Genomic DNA, 19,979 nt, shown 5'->3' on the forward strand with positions numbered 1-19,979 from the left:
TAAGTTGACGTTTGTAAAGTCATTGTTGTTTGTTCGATTACCCACTAAAATTCGCACAATCAAGTAATCAACCAAATACTCACATGATAATTAATCACCTATTCCCACCACACTTTCCTCATATTACACAAAATCGAGCCTTCGATTCCACCACAATCACAATATTTTACAAACTAAAACTGAAACACAAATTAATCGAGCTCAATTTTGATCAAAATTATGAAATTACCTCGAAATTATTCAAATCTTCTTCTAAATTGCTTTGAAATCACGTTGTTGTATGTTATTTTGATGAAATTACCTTCAAATTAATCGAATAAAGTCTTCAAAAATTGCTGAAATCACGATATTATTATTGTAGCTTGTTGATCGGCAAATCACGCAATTGGAATCACGATATTAATCGGTTCACAACCCACTCAATTCATCAATTGGAATGAACAATCGCTGCAATTGATGAATCGTTGATTAGTTTATGAAGTTTGGGTTTGGAATCTATGAACAATCGCTACAATCACATATTAATCGTTGATGAAGAAATTTTGTTTAGATGTTTAGAAAAGATGAACTGACAAATTAGGAAAAGATGAATTGACAGCCCACATTGAATTAGCCCGTTTAAGATCAGTCCACATTCAGTCCGCCCCAAGTTTAATGAATGAATTTGGTGAGATCGGCCGCCTCGCCATAATGAGGTGCCTCACCGGATCCGGCCTCTATATATATATATATATATATATATATATATATATATATATATATATATATATATATATATATATATATATATAGATATATAGATTTATATTTCCTATTTTATATTTATGAGAAGTTTCTAATTTTTATATAAAAACTTTAACATTTCATTTGACAAAAAAATGTTGTTATAAAAACTATGAAGATAATGTAAATAGATTCATGGTAAAAAATGCTTTCATTAGAGTATAGATTTCATATGATTTGCACATACAATGATACAAGTATTAAAGATGGTGTACTTCTTTTAATATGTTGTATGTCCCACATCGAAAAACAATGTTAGTGTGGTGATTATAATAAGTATAAATTATAAAATTGTCCCACATCGAAAGATTAAGTAATTAACATAATGTGGGTGATCCTATGATTATAAATAGGAGTCATCAATGGAACCTATATATCAACCAAAAACCTTTTGAGTCTCTTAAGAGTCTCTTAAGTATTGTTTTGGAGAGCTTTTAAGAGTTTATATCATTATCTTCACATTATGATATATACATATTCTTTCTATAAAAAGTATTATAAAAAAAATGTACGAATATTAATAAATAGTACTCCTTCCATTCAAGACCAAATACAACATTTTCATTTACACACTTGCCAAGACACAAATTACAACGTAAATATCTTTAGTTTACATTATTAATGACAAACCTTAGTTACAACAATACCATACAAATATTAATCACGTAAATATTTATAAAAGCGATTATATATTACTATATTTGTGATATTATAATGTTTATTTTAAGACAATCGATAATATAATAACTTTATTTAAGATAAAATCATAATAAAAAAATAAAATGGGTGCTAAATATACATAAATTGGTTATTAATGTGTCATATAATGATAATCTCTGCACTAAAATAGAAAATTTAAGAATTATAATACAATCAAGTCTTTGCATAAAAGATCTTGAATCCACAAACAAATCAATAATGAGCTTTTTTACTTTGATAAATAGTATAATTAAATCTTTTTAACTTTCAAATATAGGTAATATTATGCCTCATTACATTTGAGTAACTATAACACATCATAATTTGTAACCATTAATAAAAATCGCACCAGAAAAAGAAAATATTTTGCATTTGTGTATACATTTTATTGCTCCCTCAATTAATCTTAAAAGTCGTGTTAGGAAAAAAAAAATTAAATCATGTCATTTGTACATATTTTAATTGTGACAAAAAATGGAAAAGAACATACCAATATAAATAAATAGTATAGTATTTTCTCATTATTAAATCGGGTTGGATATCGAAATAGGTGCAAAAAAGATGGTGTACTTTTTTGTGTGTTATTTGTCCCACATTGAAAAATAATGCAGGTGTGGTAAATATACTACATATAAATATTTGAATTGTCCCACATCAGAAAATTATCATAAGGTGAGGTGATCTTAAAAATTAATTTAGGAAAGTATCATAAATAATATTTTTTGATGTAAAAAATAAAGTAGAGAATCTTTTAATTATTATAATATATATTTCCTATATTATATTCAAGTGATGTTTCTAATTTTTATATAAAAAAATTTACATTTCATTTGGCAAAAAAATATCGTTAAGAAAATTATGAAAATAACATAATTTGATTCGTGGTAAAAATGATATCATTAGCGTATAAATTTCTTAGTATGTTATATGTCCCACATTGAAAAATAATGTAGGATTATATAAAAATAATAGAATTGTCCCACATTGAAAGATTAACATAAGATGTAGTGGTCTTATGATTATAAATATGAGGCATCCTTGGAACTTAGTTATCAACCTAACATCTTTTGCGTCTCTTAAATAGGATGTTTTGACTTCTCTTAAATAGGATGTTTTGACTTTTGATCTATCTATATAAGTGATAAGACATAAGATGTAAATATTAAGACCTTATAACCAATTTTTGTTTACTAAGTTAATTACCCCGTTGCAACGCACAGGCATCCAAACTAGTAAGTATTATATACTCGTACGTTTTTAGGGCAATAACAAATTAACAATGGTAAGAAATAAAAAGTGTCATACTTTATTATGTAAGGAGCTCCTTAATCATTGAGCTAGATAATTAGTAGATTTTTCTATGAAATCGGTTTCTCCTATAAAAAACTAGTTTCATAACATAAAAAGAGTGAAAAAATAATCAAACAAATAAAGTATGAAACTTAGCACCAAAAAAAAAAAAACAAATAAAGTATGAAACTTTTATTTGTTTGAAGAGAGAAAAAAATTTCATATACAATGATTTATAGTTGTGCGTCAATGGAAAATGTTGAAACTAACACCATTGATATTGCCTTTATGAATAAAGAGGTGGTAATTGGGTTGGACGGGTCATGTTTGGATCGGGTCAAGTCGGTTCGGGTCAAGTCGGTTCAGCATACCCTTTCGGATCGGGTCATTTTGGGTCAAATGAGGTGTCGGGTTTGGGTCAGACCACTATCGGGTCTAGCGATTTTATCGCATTGCTTCAATTTTTGTCCATTAAAATTAATTTTTTCGACCATTATTTGGTTTAGTTAATTCATTATTGAAGCAAATGAGGTAGGCCGAATTACTTGAGTTAAAACAGCCAGTTTCTCAAGCTAAAAGAAGAGCACAATTGCAAAGATTCCAAGACAAGATGACATCATATGGTCCCTTTATTGTCTCCAAAAGAAGCGAAAGGAATCAAATAACAAGGAGTACCATTTTGGACAGCCATTTAGGCGTGTAAGAGGGCTGCCAATCTGGCCCCTTTTGGACCCTTTTGTTTTAGCTTTTCAACTTTGTATTTTGTCTTGTTTCACTTTTAATTAGGGCCCTAAGATTTAATGTTAAATGTATGGCCAAGATGTAACTTGAGCATCTATATAAGGAGCTCAATTCCCTTGTAAAAATCAGAATGTTGGAGATGAATATATGAGGTTTTTGAAAACCCTAAGTCCCTTTCTTAGTGTTTGGGCATTTCTTCTTGCTTATTGCGGAAAATCCTCATTACTTAGTGTTTGAGGAGGAATTAGTTCATGCTTAGTGATCTTGAACGAAATTCCGAGTCTTGAGCTTGCTTCGTGATCTCGCTCAAGTCATATCCTTCTATCCCTTTTCCATTTTATGTTGCACAAATAAAAACCCCATAAAAACAAATTTCCCCCCAAACCGAGAGAACAAAACAAATTTACGTTGTCATTTGGGTCGTGTGTTGTGTCGAATGTTGGGTTATGTTGATTTGGGTCATTTGTGACGGTCTTAAATTATGTTGCAATTGTTGTTAATCTTGCTGCGTTTTTGTGGCCTATTTTGGCTGATTACGGACCACCTCGCCGTTTTAGTCCAATTATTAAGCCAAACGTATCAATTGAAACACTAAATCACTCTCATTTTGATCAATATTAAGCTTAATAATTGTCGGGTCATCAATTTAATCAGGTCGGGTCTAGGTCGGGTTCAGGTCACTGATCATCGGGTCGTCACCGGATTAGGTCGGGTCGGTTGGGTCACAAAATTTTCGGATTTTGACAGGTCAAGTTTGCGTAGCTTCGTATCGGGCTAGACTTACCAGCTCTGTTTACGATCAATCAATCATTCAATTGTTAACGGTTCTAACGTACACGGGAAATCTTCATTGAAAGAAAGAGTTAGATATATAAAGTGAATCTAGCAAGTAGTTACGGCCTACGAGACGATCGACTCGATGTCCTCCCATCTTAATGTACATTTTGGTAAGGCAAATTCGTTTTTATATAATAGACTTGATGATGGATCCGTGTTCATTCAGTTTAGATGAATCATGAATGGAAGAGAAATTATACGTAGTATTTTAAATGATATTTCATATTTGTGTAAGAGAGTAATATTGAAATTTAATAACGTTCATTAATTTTTTTTTATGACGCGATGAGTTTTAAAAAACATTTTGTATATTTTCACACGATGTCATTATAAGTCTATAAATACAAGTTTATGTATTTTTCACTTTTCTCCTTAATAACGAACAAAAATAATGTACTCCATATTAATCAATTTAAAGGTATCTTGAATTGAATATTGCTCTTCTCACACACAATCGTTCCTACAATAAACCATTTAGGTATATACACGATTACACGACACTACTAAAGTGATTTTTTTTTTTATAATTTATGAAGTTTATTTAAATTAATATTTTGAAGTGACCTCTCAAATTCATTAAACTATTCTGTGAACGGAAGTATCCATCTTAATATTAAAATAGGTTAAATATTACCTCATTTGAGCGTATAGGTCAAATCTTTTACTTTTTTTTTTATATGTATTTTTCTTTTGTGTTCTCATACTATTTGACCCGTCTTAAGCTTAAAACGGATATTATTCCTTTAAATAAGAGTAATTGTGTTTATAATTTATTGACTAATCAAGAAGTCAAGACCATATTGGACGGCAAGTGCATGTGGATAACAGATTAGTTAGAGCATGCAAAGTATACGTAATCAGTATGTGTGAAAGGAAATGAGAAATGCAAGCATGGTAGGGAAATAGGCAATGGACTTAGGACAATAGAAAAGGATAGATAACCTCCTAAAATAGGTCTTTTCTATCTACCGTTTTCTCCGGCCATCATATACTATTACTATTTCACATTATTTTAGTGTGTCTTTGTACGGTCAACTACGTGTCTTCCCTACTTTCAGATACTATATGTTGGATCCTCAACCCTTAGATAAATGTTGGTCAAATTCTTATTTAAGACGAAATGACGGATATATTCGTCTTAAAATTAAGACAGATTGTTAAATTACACTCTCTCCCATTCAGATCAAAGGTAACATTGACTAATTTTTTGTGAGGAGAAAAGTGGGTCTATGTTATCTTTGGTCTCGATGGGAGGGAGTATAAGTAAGACAAAAGAATGCACACGAAAAAGTAAAAGATTTATGCTATATGCCTATATGGAATGATATTCGACTTGTTTTAATGTTAAGACGGATACCTCCATCTTAAAAAAGACTGCTGAATTATTTATCTCTATTTGAGTTGAAAATCTCATTTGTTTGACCAAAGAATTATTTAAATTATCAAGGTATTTATAATTTTAAATTTTAAAATCATTATGTTACTCTAGTCTCTATGTAAAGAGAAAGAATGAAAAACTTGGCTAAATTTTTTAGGATCTTAATTCCTATTTTTCAGAAGGTTAATCAAAAAAAAAATTCATTATTTTATGTAGGTGATTTTTTAATATGAAACAAAATAAAGATATTTATAAATTTATTGAAAACTCTACTTCGAATCTCATTTTGAAGTGATGTTGAAAAATTCTCTATAAATTATTTGGGTATGAAGGTATTAAAATATTAATTGGGTCTTAACCATCACCTTTTAAAATTGTTTCTCATATGATATTAGCGTCAGCGTGACCGAAAGGTTAAAGGTTTAATTAAATCTTAAGAGACTCCAAAAATTTCATAAGTGAAACTTTAACATATGATAACAATGATATGGATAGACTAATAATTTTGTAGCGAACTCCTTATCATTATAACTCAATAATCAGCTAGTCTTGCTATAGACGGATATATTCGTCTATAGCTAAAGACGAGTTAAATAGGTTGAAAGTGGTGATATTTTGGCCCCTACCACTCCATTTGTTACTTGTCCAGTTGTCCTATTAGAAATAGGGGTGAGCAAGTTTAGGTCCGGACCGGAAAAATGAACCGAACCGGACCATTTGGTCTGGACCAAACCCGGACCGAATTTTTTAGGTCCGGTCCTCGGTCCTCATTTTTTGAGTTTTCGGTCTTCGGTCCGGTTCGGACCAAACCCGGATATTTTAGGTCCGGACCAAATGGACCGAATTTTATATTTCTAAAGACTATCATTAGAATATTATAGACTAAATTACCATTTTATCTTCACAAGACATTATAAATTAATATTGAGTATTGTTTTCTCAAAAACAATCGTCTAATTATTTATCGACATTTAATTTAGTGAAACTTAAATGCACGAAATAGTGAAAGAATTAGTTCTAGGTCTATTTCGGTCTAAGACCGGACCGGACCGAATATTTCGGGTTTAGTCCGGTCCAAGACCGAAAGTTTTAGGTCCGGTCTTCGGTCCACAAAAATTTTATTTTCGGTCTTCAGTCCGGTCCGGTTTGGTCTGGTCCAGTCCGGTCTTGGACCGAAGCTCAGTCCTAATTAGAAATGTGGTATTATATTTGACCCGTCTTTAGATATAGACGGATATGTGCCGTCTATAATAAGATTTTGTGCTCAAGAATAACCCTCCGGTCCTTTCTCCTAGAAGATTTATACTCCCATGTTATTTAGAACACAAATTGTCATTTGTGACGGTTAATATCCGTCACAAGCTTGTGACGGGTCAAATAAAACCCACATGGTTAGATAAATTAAGTAATTTGTGATTCCCTATATTCTTTCTTTTTATCTTATTTATCTATATGGGTGATACTTAATCCGTCACAACCTTGTGATGAATATACCCGTTTCAAGGAAGACTTAGTGTATTTAGAATTAACCTTTGTATGTATATTTTGGCCGGAATCAAAACTTTGAATTTTGAGAAAATAGAGCAAGCAATGAACCAATATTGACCACGTTGAGTTTCCTATCAAGTGTGTGGATCGACTTTTTCTAATCAACCATGTAAGGAGTAATAATTATTAATTATTAAAATTAAAAGGAGATGTGTTGCCATTTTCCGCCAATGAAATCGCGAGTTTGACAATTCAACTATCAAGTGGTAGCTAGCTAGTCACTATTGGCCACAATAACCTCCCTATATATCCACTGCTCATTTTCACTATCAACTTTATGTTCCAATTTTTTTTTTTACTGTACTGACGTATGCTAGTTTACTCCTAGATTCCCTCCGTCCATAACTTCGTACGGACTAATTAACAGTTAGCCTTGCTGAAAACGGGTAGTAGAAAGTGACGGGTAATGTCACTTATAAAATGGATAGGGGGACAAGGTGGAGGCACCCCATGTACTTCACTCTCTTCTCTATTTGGGTCATTTGTGAGAGGAAATGCAAAGTGACGGATACGTGTCGTCTTCAATGAGATTTTATGACCACACTAAAGGTCTTACTTGGTAATTAGTCCGTCTATAACTTTGTACGGACTAATTAGTACTAGAATACGAGGCACGTTTTGATGAGGGTTCGACTCCCTATACGGGAGTGTTGCGGTTACCTGTTATCCTAAGAGATGCCTTGCATTGTACACGTAGTTTGCGAGTATTATTGCGTGTCTTGGGATTAAACCCCTCGTCATAAAAAAAAAGTGTGTTAATTTTCGAGTATCATAATCATTCTTTGTGGACCAATATTTATTTATGAAAGTTGAAAACGCAACTTTTTCCATCATGATAAAAAATTCCACCAAACAAGGAACACACAAACCTCGTCAAAATCGCAATATTTCACCTCTCATTTACTCCAAGAACGTTTCACACGTAAATGCATAGACCACTTTTTCCAAAGAGGAAATTCAAATTGACGCGAACATTTCTTTACAAAAATTAGTAATCCTCCCATGCAACTTTATTCAACAACCTCGTTACGAAATCAACAAGAAATACACGTTCATAAAAAATACTCGTACTTCAATAACAACACATAAACAAACACCACCCAACCGTAAATCGTAATCAAGTGGATTTGATGTGGTAATTGTACACCTTATCTCTTTTCGAGAATTAAATCCTTATTTATAAGAATGCGGAATTAAGAACAATATAAACTTTTTAACGAGCTATTTTAATCTTTAACAATTCTTACATAAAATCGTATCAGATAATAATAAATTAATAATAATTATTATTATTGAAAAATCATGGGATATTTTACGTAAATAACTTCCACCAACCATCATTTTCCACGATAGGAGTATCAAATTCTATGTTATGTTGTTATATAGTTTTATGCCATTTTATTGTAAAATTGTTTTGAAAGAGACCTACTCTTACCTAAACTTGGCAAATGATCAAAAAGTCAGGTTCGGGTAAGGCCAATTGCATTTTGGGTTGTTCGACTTTGTAAGAATTCAAGTTGGATCGGGCCGGGTCATTTTTCGAGTGTGTTGTTATCAAATTATTTGGGAATAACAGTTAATATACGCTAATAAACATTAAGTTGAATAGGGTTGGGTACTTGGGTCAATTCGAGTTTTAGATCATTTCGAAACCGAGTTATTCAAGTCGGGTCACTTTTATTAGATCTACCCTTACCTTTTAAAACTACACCCACAACCACAACGAAAAAATTACTCGCTATCTGATCGATGGTAGACACTCCGATTTATAACTACCTATAAATAAACGGTTTTTCTAACCTATGCCCACTAGGCATAGGATAAGAAATCAAAAAAAGGAAAAAATTAAATGTGTTTCTTGTAAATAGAAGTAAAAGTGATGATATATTGTAATTTCCCATAAAAATAGCATTTAATTCTTTCCTATTTTGATTTCTTATCTTATGCCTAGTGGACATAAGTTAGAAAAACCCATAAATAAACAACTCCATACACACTCCTTATTCAATGTATTAAAATACTATTATTTTTTGTACTGTACCAAAACCAGTCTGAAACAAGAGGGAACAAAGATACAAAGACACTATATTTATACAAGACAAGAATCTAAAGAGTTGAAGAGTTGAAGGAGGAGAAGAAGAGAGAGAATACTCTTACTACCCTAAACAAACCTTGTGGTAGAGAGTTTCCCTCATATTATCTCCTCATAAAAATCCCAACTTTTCTATCCAATTTTCATTCAAATTCAATTTCATTCATTCATTCATTAACACAATACAATAGTTCAATACAATACACATTCAAACATTTCATTGAGAAATTCCTCATTCTTCAACAAAAACCCTAACTTTTTTTTGTTTGAATTTGAGGAAATTGATTGAAACCCAGAAAAATTCACCTTCAATGGCGAGTTGGGTACTTTCCCAATGTGGTATTAAACCTTTAAATAAAATTTACCCAAAACCCACTTCAAGAACATCCTCAAATCCCATTCAAATCAACAATTTTAATTCCAAATTCAATAGTTCCCCAAAATACCCTTCATTCAACATTTCATGCTGTAGTAAATCGAACAGTTCTAGGGATAGAAATTGGGAGGTTAAGGTGAGTACAGCTGCACCACCATTGGAGGGTAATTTGGGAACAAATAATAATTTGAATAATAATAATAATGAATTTGATTTTGGTGCGGCGCCGCCATTTAAATTAGCAGATATTAAGAATGCGATACCGAAACATTGTTGGGTAAAAGACCCATGGAGATCTATGAGTTATGTTGTTAGAGATGTTATTGTTGTTTTAGGATTAGCTGCTGTTGCTGCTTCTCTTAATAGTTGGTTAGTTTGGCCTCTTTATTGGTTTGCTCAAGGTACCATGTTTTGGGCTCTCTTTGTTCTTGGCCATGATTGGTGAGTTTTTACCGTCTATTTAACCCGTTTCATGTTTAAGACGTATATGCTCCTTTTTTTTATTTGTGTTAAATGGTTTTGTGAGTTTTAAACTTTTAGTTGTGTGATTGGTATGTATGGGATGTTTAGCTGGTTTAGCTGGTAAAGTAATTGACGATGTTGTTATGATGTGTGTTCAAAACCCGTCACTGTCAAAATATAAACTAGTGGTTGGCTCCTTATTATATGCTAAAAGAAATAACCACCACCACTACCTAGTGATAACACATTTAGTATGTGGTCGTTAAGGTTCAGATGTACACAGCCTTATCTATAAAGTTTGAATTTGGGGTTGAATAGGCAAGTACATGCATTGATCAGAAAAATAAAAAAATTAGAATTTTGTGAATTCTAATTTGTTTCATGTTTGTAAGCAACCTCATCCTTAGCTAAGAGCATATAATCAAGGTTCCATTGGTAAATGTTTGATTTGTTGAATGTTTGGAACATACTAAAATATAGTATGAGAATTGATTCCTTGCTTGTAATCTAAGTTTTAGGAGTAAAATATTGTTCTGATTCTACTGTGAGTACATTTTGGTTGAATATGTTCTTGTTTATTAATGTGTTCCGAATTGTGTAATTGGCAGTGGTCATGGAAGCTTTTCAAGCAATCCGAACCTGAATAGTGTGGCTGGCCACATCCTTCACTCTTCGATCCTTGTTCCTTATCATGGATGGTATGTTTGTTGAAAAGATTGGACCTTTGTTTGCGCAATGGTGTCGGTTAATGATTTCTGAACTTATGAGATTAGTCTGAACTGAAAGTTTGAATCTTTGATGATATAGGAGGATTAGTCACAGGACTCACCATCAAAACCATGGTCATGTTGAAAATGACGAATCATGGCACCCGGTAAGCTAATTACAACCGTCTCCTAAGTTTTGATATCTTGTTCATATTGCGCTTTTTCCCATGGGATAGGTCAGCTTAGTTGTTTATCTTGCTTTCTTATAGCTACCCGAAAGAATATTCAAGAGTTTGGATACCATGACAAAGAAGTTGAGGTTCACCGTGCCATTTCCCTTACTTGCATATCCAATTTATTTGGTGAGCGATGGAACCATCTGTTATTGCTTTCTTCGATTCTGCCTATCTGTTATTGTGTGCCATGTCTTAAATGAGATTAATATTACCGCAGTTCACTCGAAGTCCTGGAAAGACTGGCTCACATTTTCATCCCGACAGCGGTCTCTTCAACTCGAATGAAAGGAAAGATATTATAACGTCCACAGCTTGTTGGTCTGCAATGGTAGCTTTGCTTGCAGGGTTATCCTTTGTAATGGGACCTATTCAATTGCTCAAACTTTATGGTATTCCTTACGTGGTAGGTTTTGATCTCCTTATTTGCAATCCATCTGTTAACCCGTAAACAAAAATTAGTTTAACTAGTTTAATCGTTTTGACACACTCGCTATTGCTTTTCAGCTTTTCGTCATGTGGTTGGACTTGGTGACTTACTTGCATCATCACGGCCATGAGGATAAACTTCCTTGGTATCGTGGAGAGGTACTGCTTTTCTGTAGTTTATGAAAATTTCTCTTAACTATCAAACCATATTTGGAGTGCCTGTTTGGTGGAAGTATGACACACTCTGAACTACTCCCTCCGTCCCGGTCAATTGTTGTCCTTTGGTTTTGGCACAAAAACCAAGGAAAGAGGAGGGGACCAATTACTAAATGACAAGTGGACCAAATTGTGTGTGAATGATTAAATTGTTCATCAAGTTCATTCTTAAAATAGAAAGGACAACAATTGGCTGAGACACCCAAAAATGGAAAAGGACAACAAATGACCGGGGACAGAGGGAGTATTTATCATGTGGTTGTGTACATGAAGAACATGCTCTTTGAGAAACTGAACATGTTCTTTGGTAGCCGATAATTATGACTTGTTTTGAACCCGTCATCATCAAAACTATCATTGTGGCTCTTTTTTTGTCAAAAAAAAAGCAATGGAACTTACTTTGCTGTCCTGCGGCTAGCTGAAAACTTGACGATTCTTGTTTTTATTGGATTCAGGAGTGGAGTTACCTTCGAGGAGGGCTAACAACGCTTGACCGTGATTATGGATGGATAAACAACATCCACCACGACATTGGTACCCATGTCGTTCATCATTTATTCCCTCAAATTCCACACTATCATCTTGTTGAAGCTGTAAGTATCCTTTTTAGTTTTCATACACAAGCTTGTCAGACAAAATCTTAAATGACACGATTTTCCCTACGAGACAACTTCATTAACCTCAGTAACCCTAAATTTAAATGAACACTGAATAGTGAATACACTAGAATTGATGGGTGAGATCGACAGTCTCATAAAAGGCCCACTGATCTCTAAACTAGTTTACCGATAATTGATGCAGACGGAGGCAGCAAAGCCTGTACTTGGAAAGTATTACCGGGAACCAAAGAAGTCGGCACCCCTTCCACTTCACTTACTGGGTGTCTTCTTACAAAGCTTGAAGAAAGACCATTATGTTAACGACACTGATGACATTGTCTACTATCAAACAGACCCTGATCTATTAAATTGATCCTTTTTGAAGGTTAATTCTTTGGAGTCTTTTCTTTGTTCAACCAGATTATAGTGAAGCCGATGATTGTAATAGCTTCTTAGTCGCGCATTATTTATCTTAGCCACCAATGTGGAGTTGGGATTGGTCATCCGATCCATTATTCTTTTATCCTCTCAATCAAATGGGTATTGAGTCGTAATGTTGATTTATACAACCCGTTTGTAACCACGAAAAAAGGGATAAAATACTAGAGATAGTGTTCTATGTTGAGCAGCAAATATCTGAAGTTGTATTGTTGTAGCAGTGTGTGTATATATATCTTCAATCAAATTGTACTTTCTCATAAGTGCAATTTGAAAAGCTCGTTTTACTTAATGGAGCGTAAACAATGTATTTTTACGAGTCTTCTGAAACCCGATTCAACATTTTTGATATTATTGGATTTTGATCTTTTTTCTGATCGGGTATGAAGTCTGTATAAGAAGATCCCCCGAGTGATTTGTTTTGCCGGTATGTGCTAAATCGGTGTGCATCACGCGTCTTTTTGTTTGTTTTGGTGTCGTTTTAGCGAACCGTGTCATTATTGAATGATTGTACAAGTTCAATCAGAGAGTTGATTACATGTTGCTTGATTGATTTGCTTTCGGAACAACTTGAAAATAAGAACAAACCAATCCATATCATTAAGAGTACACAAACTCTTGCTTATGACCGTCTGAAGTTAAGACGGCACTTACAATCCAGAGTTTGTCATCGTATGCTGAGAATACAACTTATTTCTAAAAAACATAACGAAAATCACACGAGGAATCGGATAACCTCCGAAAATGATAGCTGAAGTCAAGGTTGACGAGAGCGCAACTCGTGAATTAAGGAACTCAAGTCACGGTAAGATGATCCACCTCTTTCCACAGCCTCTCTCGCTAAATCTTTCAGCTTTTTCGCTCGACTTCTCATCTCTAACGCCTCAATGCCCACCATAATCCTTTTTAACGCGGCTTCAATTTCTTCCGACTTCAAAAACGTGCCTTCGGTCATGACATTCCATTTTTTCGACCCAACTTGAACACCAATCTTCAAAATATCAGTCACCAGTTTTTCGTTATAGAACTGCTCAGCAAACACCGGCCAAGTAACCATTGGAATCCCAGCTGATATACCTTCAAGAATCGAGTTCCACCCACAATGAGTCACAAACCCACCGACTGCTCGATGTTCCAATATCAACACCTGTGGAGCCCACCCTCTTATAATTATTCCTCTGCTTTGTATCCTTTCTTCATCTTCTGATTCTTCTCCTTTACCTTTGTTCACCACCCACACGAACATTTTACCCGAATTCTCCAACGCCAAAGCGATTTCCTTCAACTGTGGAACTGAAAACTTAGTTGTGCTTCCAAAACACACATAAATGACAGAATTACTCTCCTTCGAATCAAGCCATTCCAAACATTTATGCTCGCTATCAGACACAGTTTTCCCGCGATTACCTAAAGAAACAGGTCCTATAGGCCAACACTTTCTCTTAAGCACATTCCTATAGTACTGAACATAATCAGGTTCAAGCTCATAAAAACTGTTAAAAATCTCGCCGTAGCTTTTCATTCCTGCTTGTGCAGCAACAGCTATAAATCTAGCCATATCAGCGCTACCTGCACCAGACATCTGTAACCTGGTCAGTTTCACCTGGTGGGGTAAGTTGGGAAGGGTAAAAACCTCAGTATCCGACAAAACCGAGTTATGAGGCTGATATTGTTGTACAACTGCCATTGCACACTTAGGAAAGAAACCAGTCCCATGAAAATCTAACCTCGGTATACCAAGCTTTGCAGCTATATCAGTCGCGAAGGGAAAAAAGAATGCTGCAACCAGACAGTGTGGCCTGGTTTCCTCCAAGAATCGCTGTACCGGGTTTTTAAGTAATTGAGCTGAAAATACGAATTTAGAGTATAAGTCTTGGGAAGTGACTTGATCTAGGTTCTCAATTCCGTCTTTAAGGCCTGACTCAGGCTCGTGAGACGGAAATGGGATAATGTGGATACTAATGGTTGAATTGGTACCAGTTTTACAGTTTTCGAGCGACTTGGTAATGTTTGGAGCATTGTAAGGGGTGGTTATGACTGTAGAGGTTACGTGGTCACGAGCTGCAAAGAGACGGACAATGTCTAGCATAGGAATCGTATGGCCTGAGGCCATAAACGGGAGGAATACAACATGGAGTTGACGAGCTGGAGTAGTCATTCTAAATGATTTTCTCGTCTTAAGGAAGACTTACTGTAAACTTTTTTTTTTTTTTTTGGAAAAGGACTCAAAACATAGATTGAAAGACCTTGAGTTATGGCTTATGGTGTCTTTAGTTCTACAATTGTTATGTGCAGCAGGCACCATTTTTGGCACCTACTTCCACTAGTGGAATTGTAAGGATGTGATGTAGGCACATCATTTATTGTCGGCTGCTGAATTACAATAAATATATGTAATAATGTACCTGTAGAGCATCTTAAAGGATGAATGGCTTGGATCCATGTTCTAGAAGACAACATATCACATGATTTTGGAGATTAAGACTGCAAAGGTAATACAGTAAGATTATTAGTATCAACTAGTCTTCCTATAGACGGATATATCCGTCTATAGCTAAAGACAGGTCAAATAGCTTGAAAGTGGTGATATTTTTGGCCCCACCACCCCACTTGTTGCTTGTCCTATTAGGAATGTGATATTGTATTTGACCCGTCTTTAGTTATAGACGGATATGAGCCGTCTATAATGAGATTTTGTGTATTAGTAATTTAGTATATTGGTAGTTTTGAGCGAGTTAAGATTATTGGTAGTCTTGAGATAAAATTTTGGTAAGTCTTAAGATAAGACTCACTCAAGACTAACAATAATTTATAAAAGTCTTAAGACTTTGGGTGAGTCTTGACCCACATTCAAAGGAAATTATTCAATGAATGGATCCCATGTAGGGATGGCAGTGGGTCGAGGAACCGACCCAGACCCTGAGGGTCGGATCCTAATGGGTCGGGTATGGGTCTCTTTTTTTCAGACCCAATGGGTATGGGTCGGGTATGGGTCTTAAGAAAATATTTCGGATCCGGGTCTAAGTTATGAGACCCATACCCGACCCTTTATTAAAAAAAAAAAAAAAAAAAAAATCAAAATCACAACTTTTCTAAATTCATACTGGCAGACCGTAGAAACCCAACCAAAGTCTCTTTCTCTTCCCTCATCCCATAAAGTGATAAAATCCAACCAAACTCTTCTGACAATACCACCACTCCACCACTGACACAAGAAAACCACCGCCACAACACTGATACGCGACTGACAACCACCTCTCTAATAGACGGCGACCGACAACCACCATTAACGACAGCCAGCGACGGTCAAATGGAGACGGCTATCAAGTACGGTATTGATTTTTGGGTTCTGAGTTTGATTCTTTCACATGTATTTGGAGTAAAATTAATTTAGGTCTTCTTTGTCTTTTTTAATCTCTTTGGTATGTATATTTGATTTGGTAGTGTACAATTGAGATTAATAAACTCAGTTAAAGTAGTACGGAGTATGAATTTTTTTTTTTAATATTATAGACCCCATAGCTGTTAATCCTGTTACTAAAGTGGCTGAAACTCGGACCCGCGGGTAGACCCAGACCCTACCCTTACCCTTACCCATAGGGTCCGGGTATGGGTAGGGATGGCAGTGGGTCGGGGATCCGACCCAGACCCTGAGGGTCGGACCCTAATAGGTCGGGTATGGGTCTCATTTTTTCAGACCCAATGGGTATGGGTCGGGTATGAGTCTTAAGAAAATATTTCGGGTCCGGGTCTAAGTTATGAGACCCATACCCGACCCTTAGACCCTTTATTAAAGAAAAAAAAATCAAAATCACAACTTTTTTGAATTCATACTGACAGACTGTAGAAACCCAACTAAAGTCTCTTTCTCTTCCCTCATCCCATAAAGTGGTAAAACTCAACCAAACTCTTCTGACAATACCACCACTCCACCACTGACACAAGAAAACCACCACCACAGCACTGATACGCGACTGGCAACCACCTCTCTAATAGGCGACGACCGACAACCTGTAATACTCCGTATTTATGGTCTTGGGGGTACTCTATCGAGTAGCCCTTACTCTGTCGAGTAAGGGTGTGTTGCAGAATAAAATAGTTTCTGACCTGTTGGGCACTCGATCGAGTAGCTGGGGCACTCGATCGAGTAAGGAAATACTCGATCGAGTACCTTGGGTACTCGATCGAGTGTCCCGGTTTATCGGGGTTTTTCTCGGGTTTTGTTAATTACGCGATTAAGGTATTTAAACCAATTCGTCTTTGTTCTAAATCACTTTTTACAAAACCTAAAACCTTTTTAAGAGAGAAAGCAACTTGTCTTCTTCCTAATCGCGTTCTTGACAATTCCTGAGTTCGGACGGTCGGTTTGCATCGTAGTTTGTGTCGTTGGATTCCTTGCGTCGAGGGTAAGCTTTTAATGTAATTTATATAATGTTTTGTTAAGATTAGTGAAACCCTAATTTAGGAATTGGGGGTTTTTATGAATAGTAATTGAATAGTAGTATCTATGTGTTGTATGGTAGGAGGAGAGTTCATAGAAGAGGCGTTTTGAGACAGTTGTAGATACCGTCTGCGTGTTGTGCTTTCCAGGTAGGATTTCCTACTCGGTATTAGTCCCATAATGGGATATTGGTGATGTCTTTGTAGTTAGTTGATTGATATGATGATTGTAATTGTAATTGTGATTGTGATTGTGGTTGTGTTTGTGATGGTTCTCGAGATGCGTTCTCGGCCGAGTGGGGTCACTTGCGGGAGTGATCTCACGCCCTAGTTTCGCCCTTCGTGGAACCCGCCACGAAAGGGGATGTGCACATTAATGGACGGGGTTATCGCTCGACGATGACCGGGGCTTAGGTGGGAACGGCTGCGTCCCCCATCGCGGTAGTCGGTCCAGTGGACGATCGATGATTGAGACGGTTGGTTGGATGTGTGTGTGTGTGTGGCGGTTCAAATTGTCTTTTGTTTTATTGTTGTTATCTATTTTGATTGTGTGATTAGTAATCGACCCGGTGTTGTTTTGAAAACCTGGTGATCCATTCGGGATGGTGAGCGATATTGAGCGGGTATAGAGATGATACGGGGATAGTCTGGGATGGCCACGACATGACGATAGAGTCTTCCTATTTGTAGTTTAGTTTTTATTTCTATTTCGATTGAGAAACGAGTTAGTTTGGAATAATGTATTGTACTTTAAGTTTGGGTTTCAAGGATTGTACTTATTCATTAAATTACTTATAATAAATGTTGTTTCTGTTTTGTCTATTTGATTATCATACCTCGGGCAACCGAGATGGTGATGTCTTCATACCTGAGTGGTCCTGGTAAGGCACTCGGAGTATGGGGGTGTTACAAATGGTATCAGAGCGACGATCCTGAAACCTGTAACCAATGAACTTAATGAACATAGGGAGTCAATTAAAATGAACCCGGGGTAAAAGTTGTAGGAGCTAGTGCAAAGGCTTGGGAGACGTCCAAAAGTCGCGGGGTCGCCTCTGACAACTTTGAACCGGTCACATGGGAACGTGTTTGTTGAGTCGTCTGTGTGATTGTTTAATTTGTGCAACAAAGTGATGAAGTGTGTTGATTGTTTGGTGTTGAAGTAGGAGGTTGAGCATGTGAAAGAGAATGATTATATGTTGAACATGTTAATGAGTGATAACAAGTTGAATGATTTACGATGTGGCTTTTAATAGCGTAATGAAATGATTTCGTAGTTAGTAGAAGGATGCGTAACATGTTTTTGATGATATAATATGATTTATAAGTTTAGCATGTTAGTATGTGACGTAATATGCGGGTATCTCTTACGTATTGGGGGTACTTGATCGAGTGGACCGACTTTCGATCGGGTAGGTTTTTGCGATTTTGAGTCCAGAATCGAGTTTTGGGGCACTCGATCGAGTAACTAGGGTACTCGATCGAGTAGAAATCACTCGATCGAGTAGCCTAGATACTCGATCGAGTGGGTTAGAGATCGAAGGTCCGTTTGGTTCGGGTTTGGGTACTCGATCGAGTACATGGGGCACTCGATCGAGTAGCCCGTTACTCGATCGAGTGGGTCTGGATACTCGATCGAGTGGGTTCTGGGAAACGCGTGTTCGTGTTTTGAGGTTTAGTACGCGTGTTTATGTTTATCCCTTTCTTCTATAGCTTCAAGATGCCGCCCAAGAGAAATGCCTTGTACGCGAGAGCTAAGCTTATGACTACGGATGACATCGTTAAGATGTTGGAACATCAAGACGCTCTTACAGAGACCCTGAAGAGAGTGAATGAGGACAAGGATAAGAGTAAGGAGAAGGAGGTTGACCATGCTAAAGTCAGCCTCTATATCGCAAGGTTTAACCCGAAGGAGTACAAGGGGGTTAAGGAGCCTAACCACCTTGATAGTTGGGTGAGGAGATGGAGAACATCTGGATTTAGTTCGCTGTCTGATGAGATGAGAGTGGATCAGCCGCATTCTATCCGAGGGAGCAAAAAACGGGCAAGTGGTGGGATTCCGTAAAAGTGAGTGCCAAGGAGATATATACCAACCAGGGGTTACCCGCTATACCTTGGGAGGAGTTTCGTAGGGGGTCATGAGGAAGGAGTTCGTACCTGAACATGTGAGGAGCAAGTTGAGGGAGGAGTTCGACAAGTTTAAGATGACGGTGAGATGTCTCGTGGGTGAGTACTACAGGCGGTTCAATGAGAAATCCAGGATATGCTTTGAGGACATGGGTTTAAGTGAGGAGAAATCGGCTTTGAGGTTTGAGAGAGGGCTAACCACGAAGATTATGGATAAGTTACCCGTGGGAGTCCTTACTGATGTGAAGGAAGCATATGAGAGGGCTGGGAGAGCTGAGAGACTAGTGGAGATGGCTCAGGAGAGGTCGGGTGGAGAGAAGAGGAAGTCGGAGAGCGAGGGTGGTGGCCAATCTAATTTCAAGAAAGGCAAACACAATCAATCTAAGGGATTTTGTTCTGGTTCTGGGTTTAGTGCTGGAACTTCCTTTGGGCGAGGTCGTGGGAGTGTGAGCAACAGTTGGGGAGTGACCTGCTTTGGTTGTGGCGGCGTAGGCCACAAGAGACATGAGTGCACGAGCGCACCAGGATCTTTTCAGAGACCTGCACAGAGCTTTGCGAGCAAATGCATCACCGGATCATGGCCAAAC

General features: G+C 36.4%; 2 protein-coding genes across 2 annotated transcripts; one reads left to right on the plus strand and one right to left on the minus strand.

The window, feature by feature from the left end:
• The first annotated feature begins 9,285 nt into the window (after nucleotides 1–9,285).
• LOC141612348 (omega-3 fatty acid desaturase, chloroplastic-like) lies at nucleotides 9,286–13,202 on the plus strand. Its single transcript, XM_074431103.1, has 8 exons — nucleotides 9,286–10,185; nucleotides 10,815–10,904; nucleotides 11,014–11,080; nucleotides 11,183–11,275; nucleotides 11,367–11,552; nucleotides 11,654–11,734; nucleotides 12,247–12,384; nucleotides 12,593–13,202. The coding sequence occupies exons 1-8, from the start codon at nucleotides 9,680–9,682 to the stop codon at nucleotides 12,761–12,763; spliced, it is 1,332 nt and encodes a 443-aa protein (XP_074287204.1). The 5' UTR covers nucleotides 9,286–9,679; the 3' UTR covers nucleotides 12,764–13,202.
• A 201-nt stretch (nucleotides 13,203–13,403) lies between these two features.
• LOC141612346 (UDP-glucose flavonoid 3-O-glucosyltransferase 7-like) lies at nucleotides 13,404–15,147 on the minus strand. Its single transcript, XM_074431102.1, has one exon. It carries the CDS (start codon nucleotides 14,984–14,986, stop codon nucleotides 13,586–13,588), a length of 1,401 nt encoding a protein of 466 aa, XP_074287203.1. The 5' UTR covers nucleotides 14,987–15,147; the 3' UTR covers nucleotides 13,404–13,585.
• Between the last annotated feature and the right edge of the window lie 4,832 nt (nucleotides 15,148–19,979).

Source organism: Silene latifolia, chromosome 11, assembly GCF_048544455.1.
Source record: "Silene latifolia isolate original U9 population chromosome 11, ASM4854445v1, whole genome shotgun sequence".
In the NCBI taxonomy this organism is placed as follows: domain Eukaryota; kingdom Viridiplantae; phylum Streptophyta; class Magnoliopsida; order Caryophyllales; family Caryophyllaceae; genus Silene; species Silene latifolia.

Coding starts and splice junctions, on each gene's coding strand:
- LOC141612348 (XM_074431103.1), top strand. CDS start 9,680: ATGGCGAGTTGGGTACTTTCCCAATGTGGTATTAAACCTTTAAATAAA. Junction 11,276..11,366: donor TTGCATATCCAATTTATTTG/GTGAGCGATGGA, acceptor ATATTACCGCAG/TTCACTCGAAGTCCTGGAAA. Junction 11,553..11,653: donor TTTATGGTATTCCTTACGTG/GTAGGTTTTGAT, acceptor ATTGCTTTTCAG/CTTTTCGTCATGTGGTTGGA.
- LOC141612346 (XM_074431102.1), bottom strand. CDS start 14,986: ATGACTACTCCAGCTCGTCAACTCCATGTTGTATTCCTCCCGTTTATG.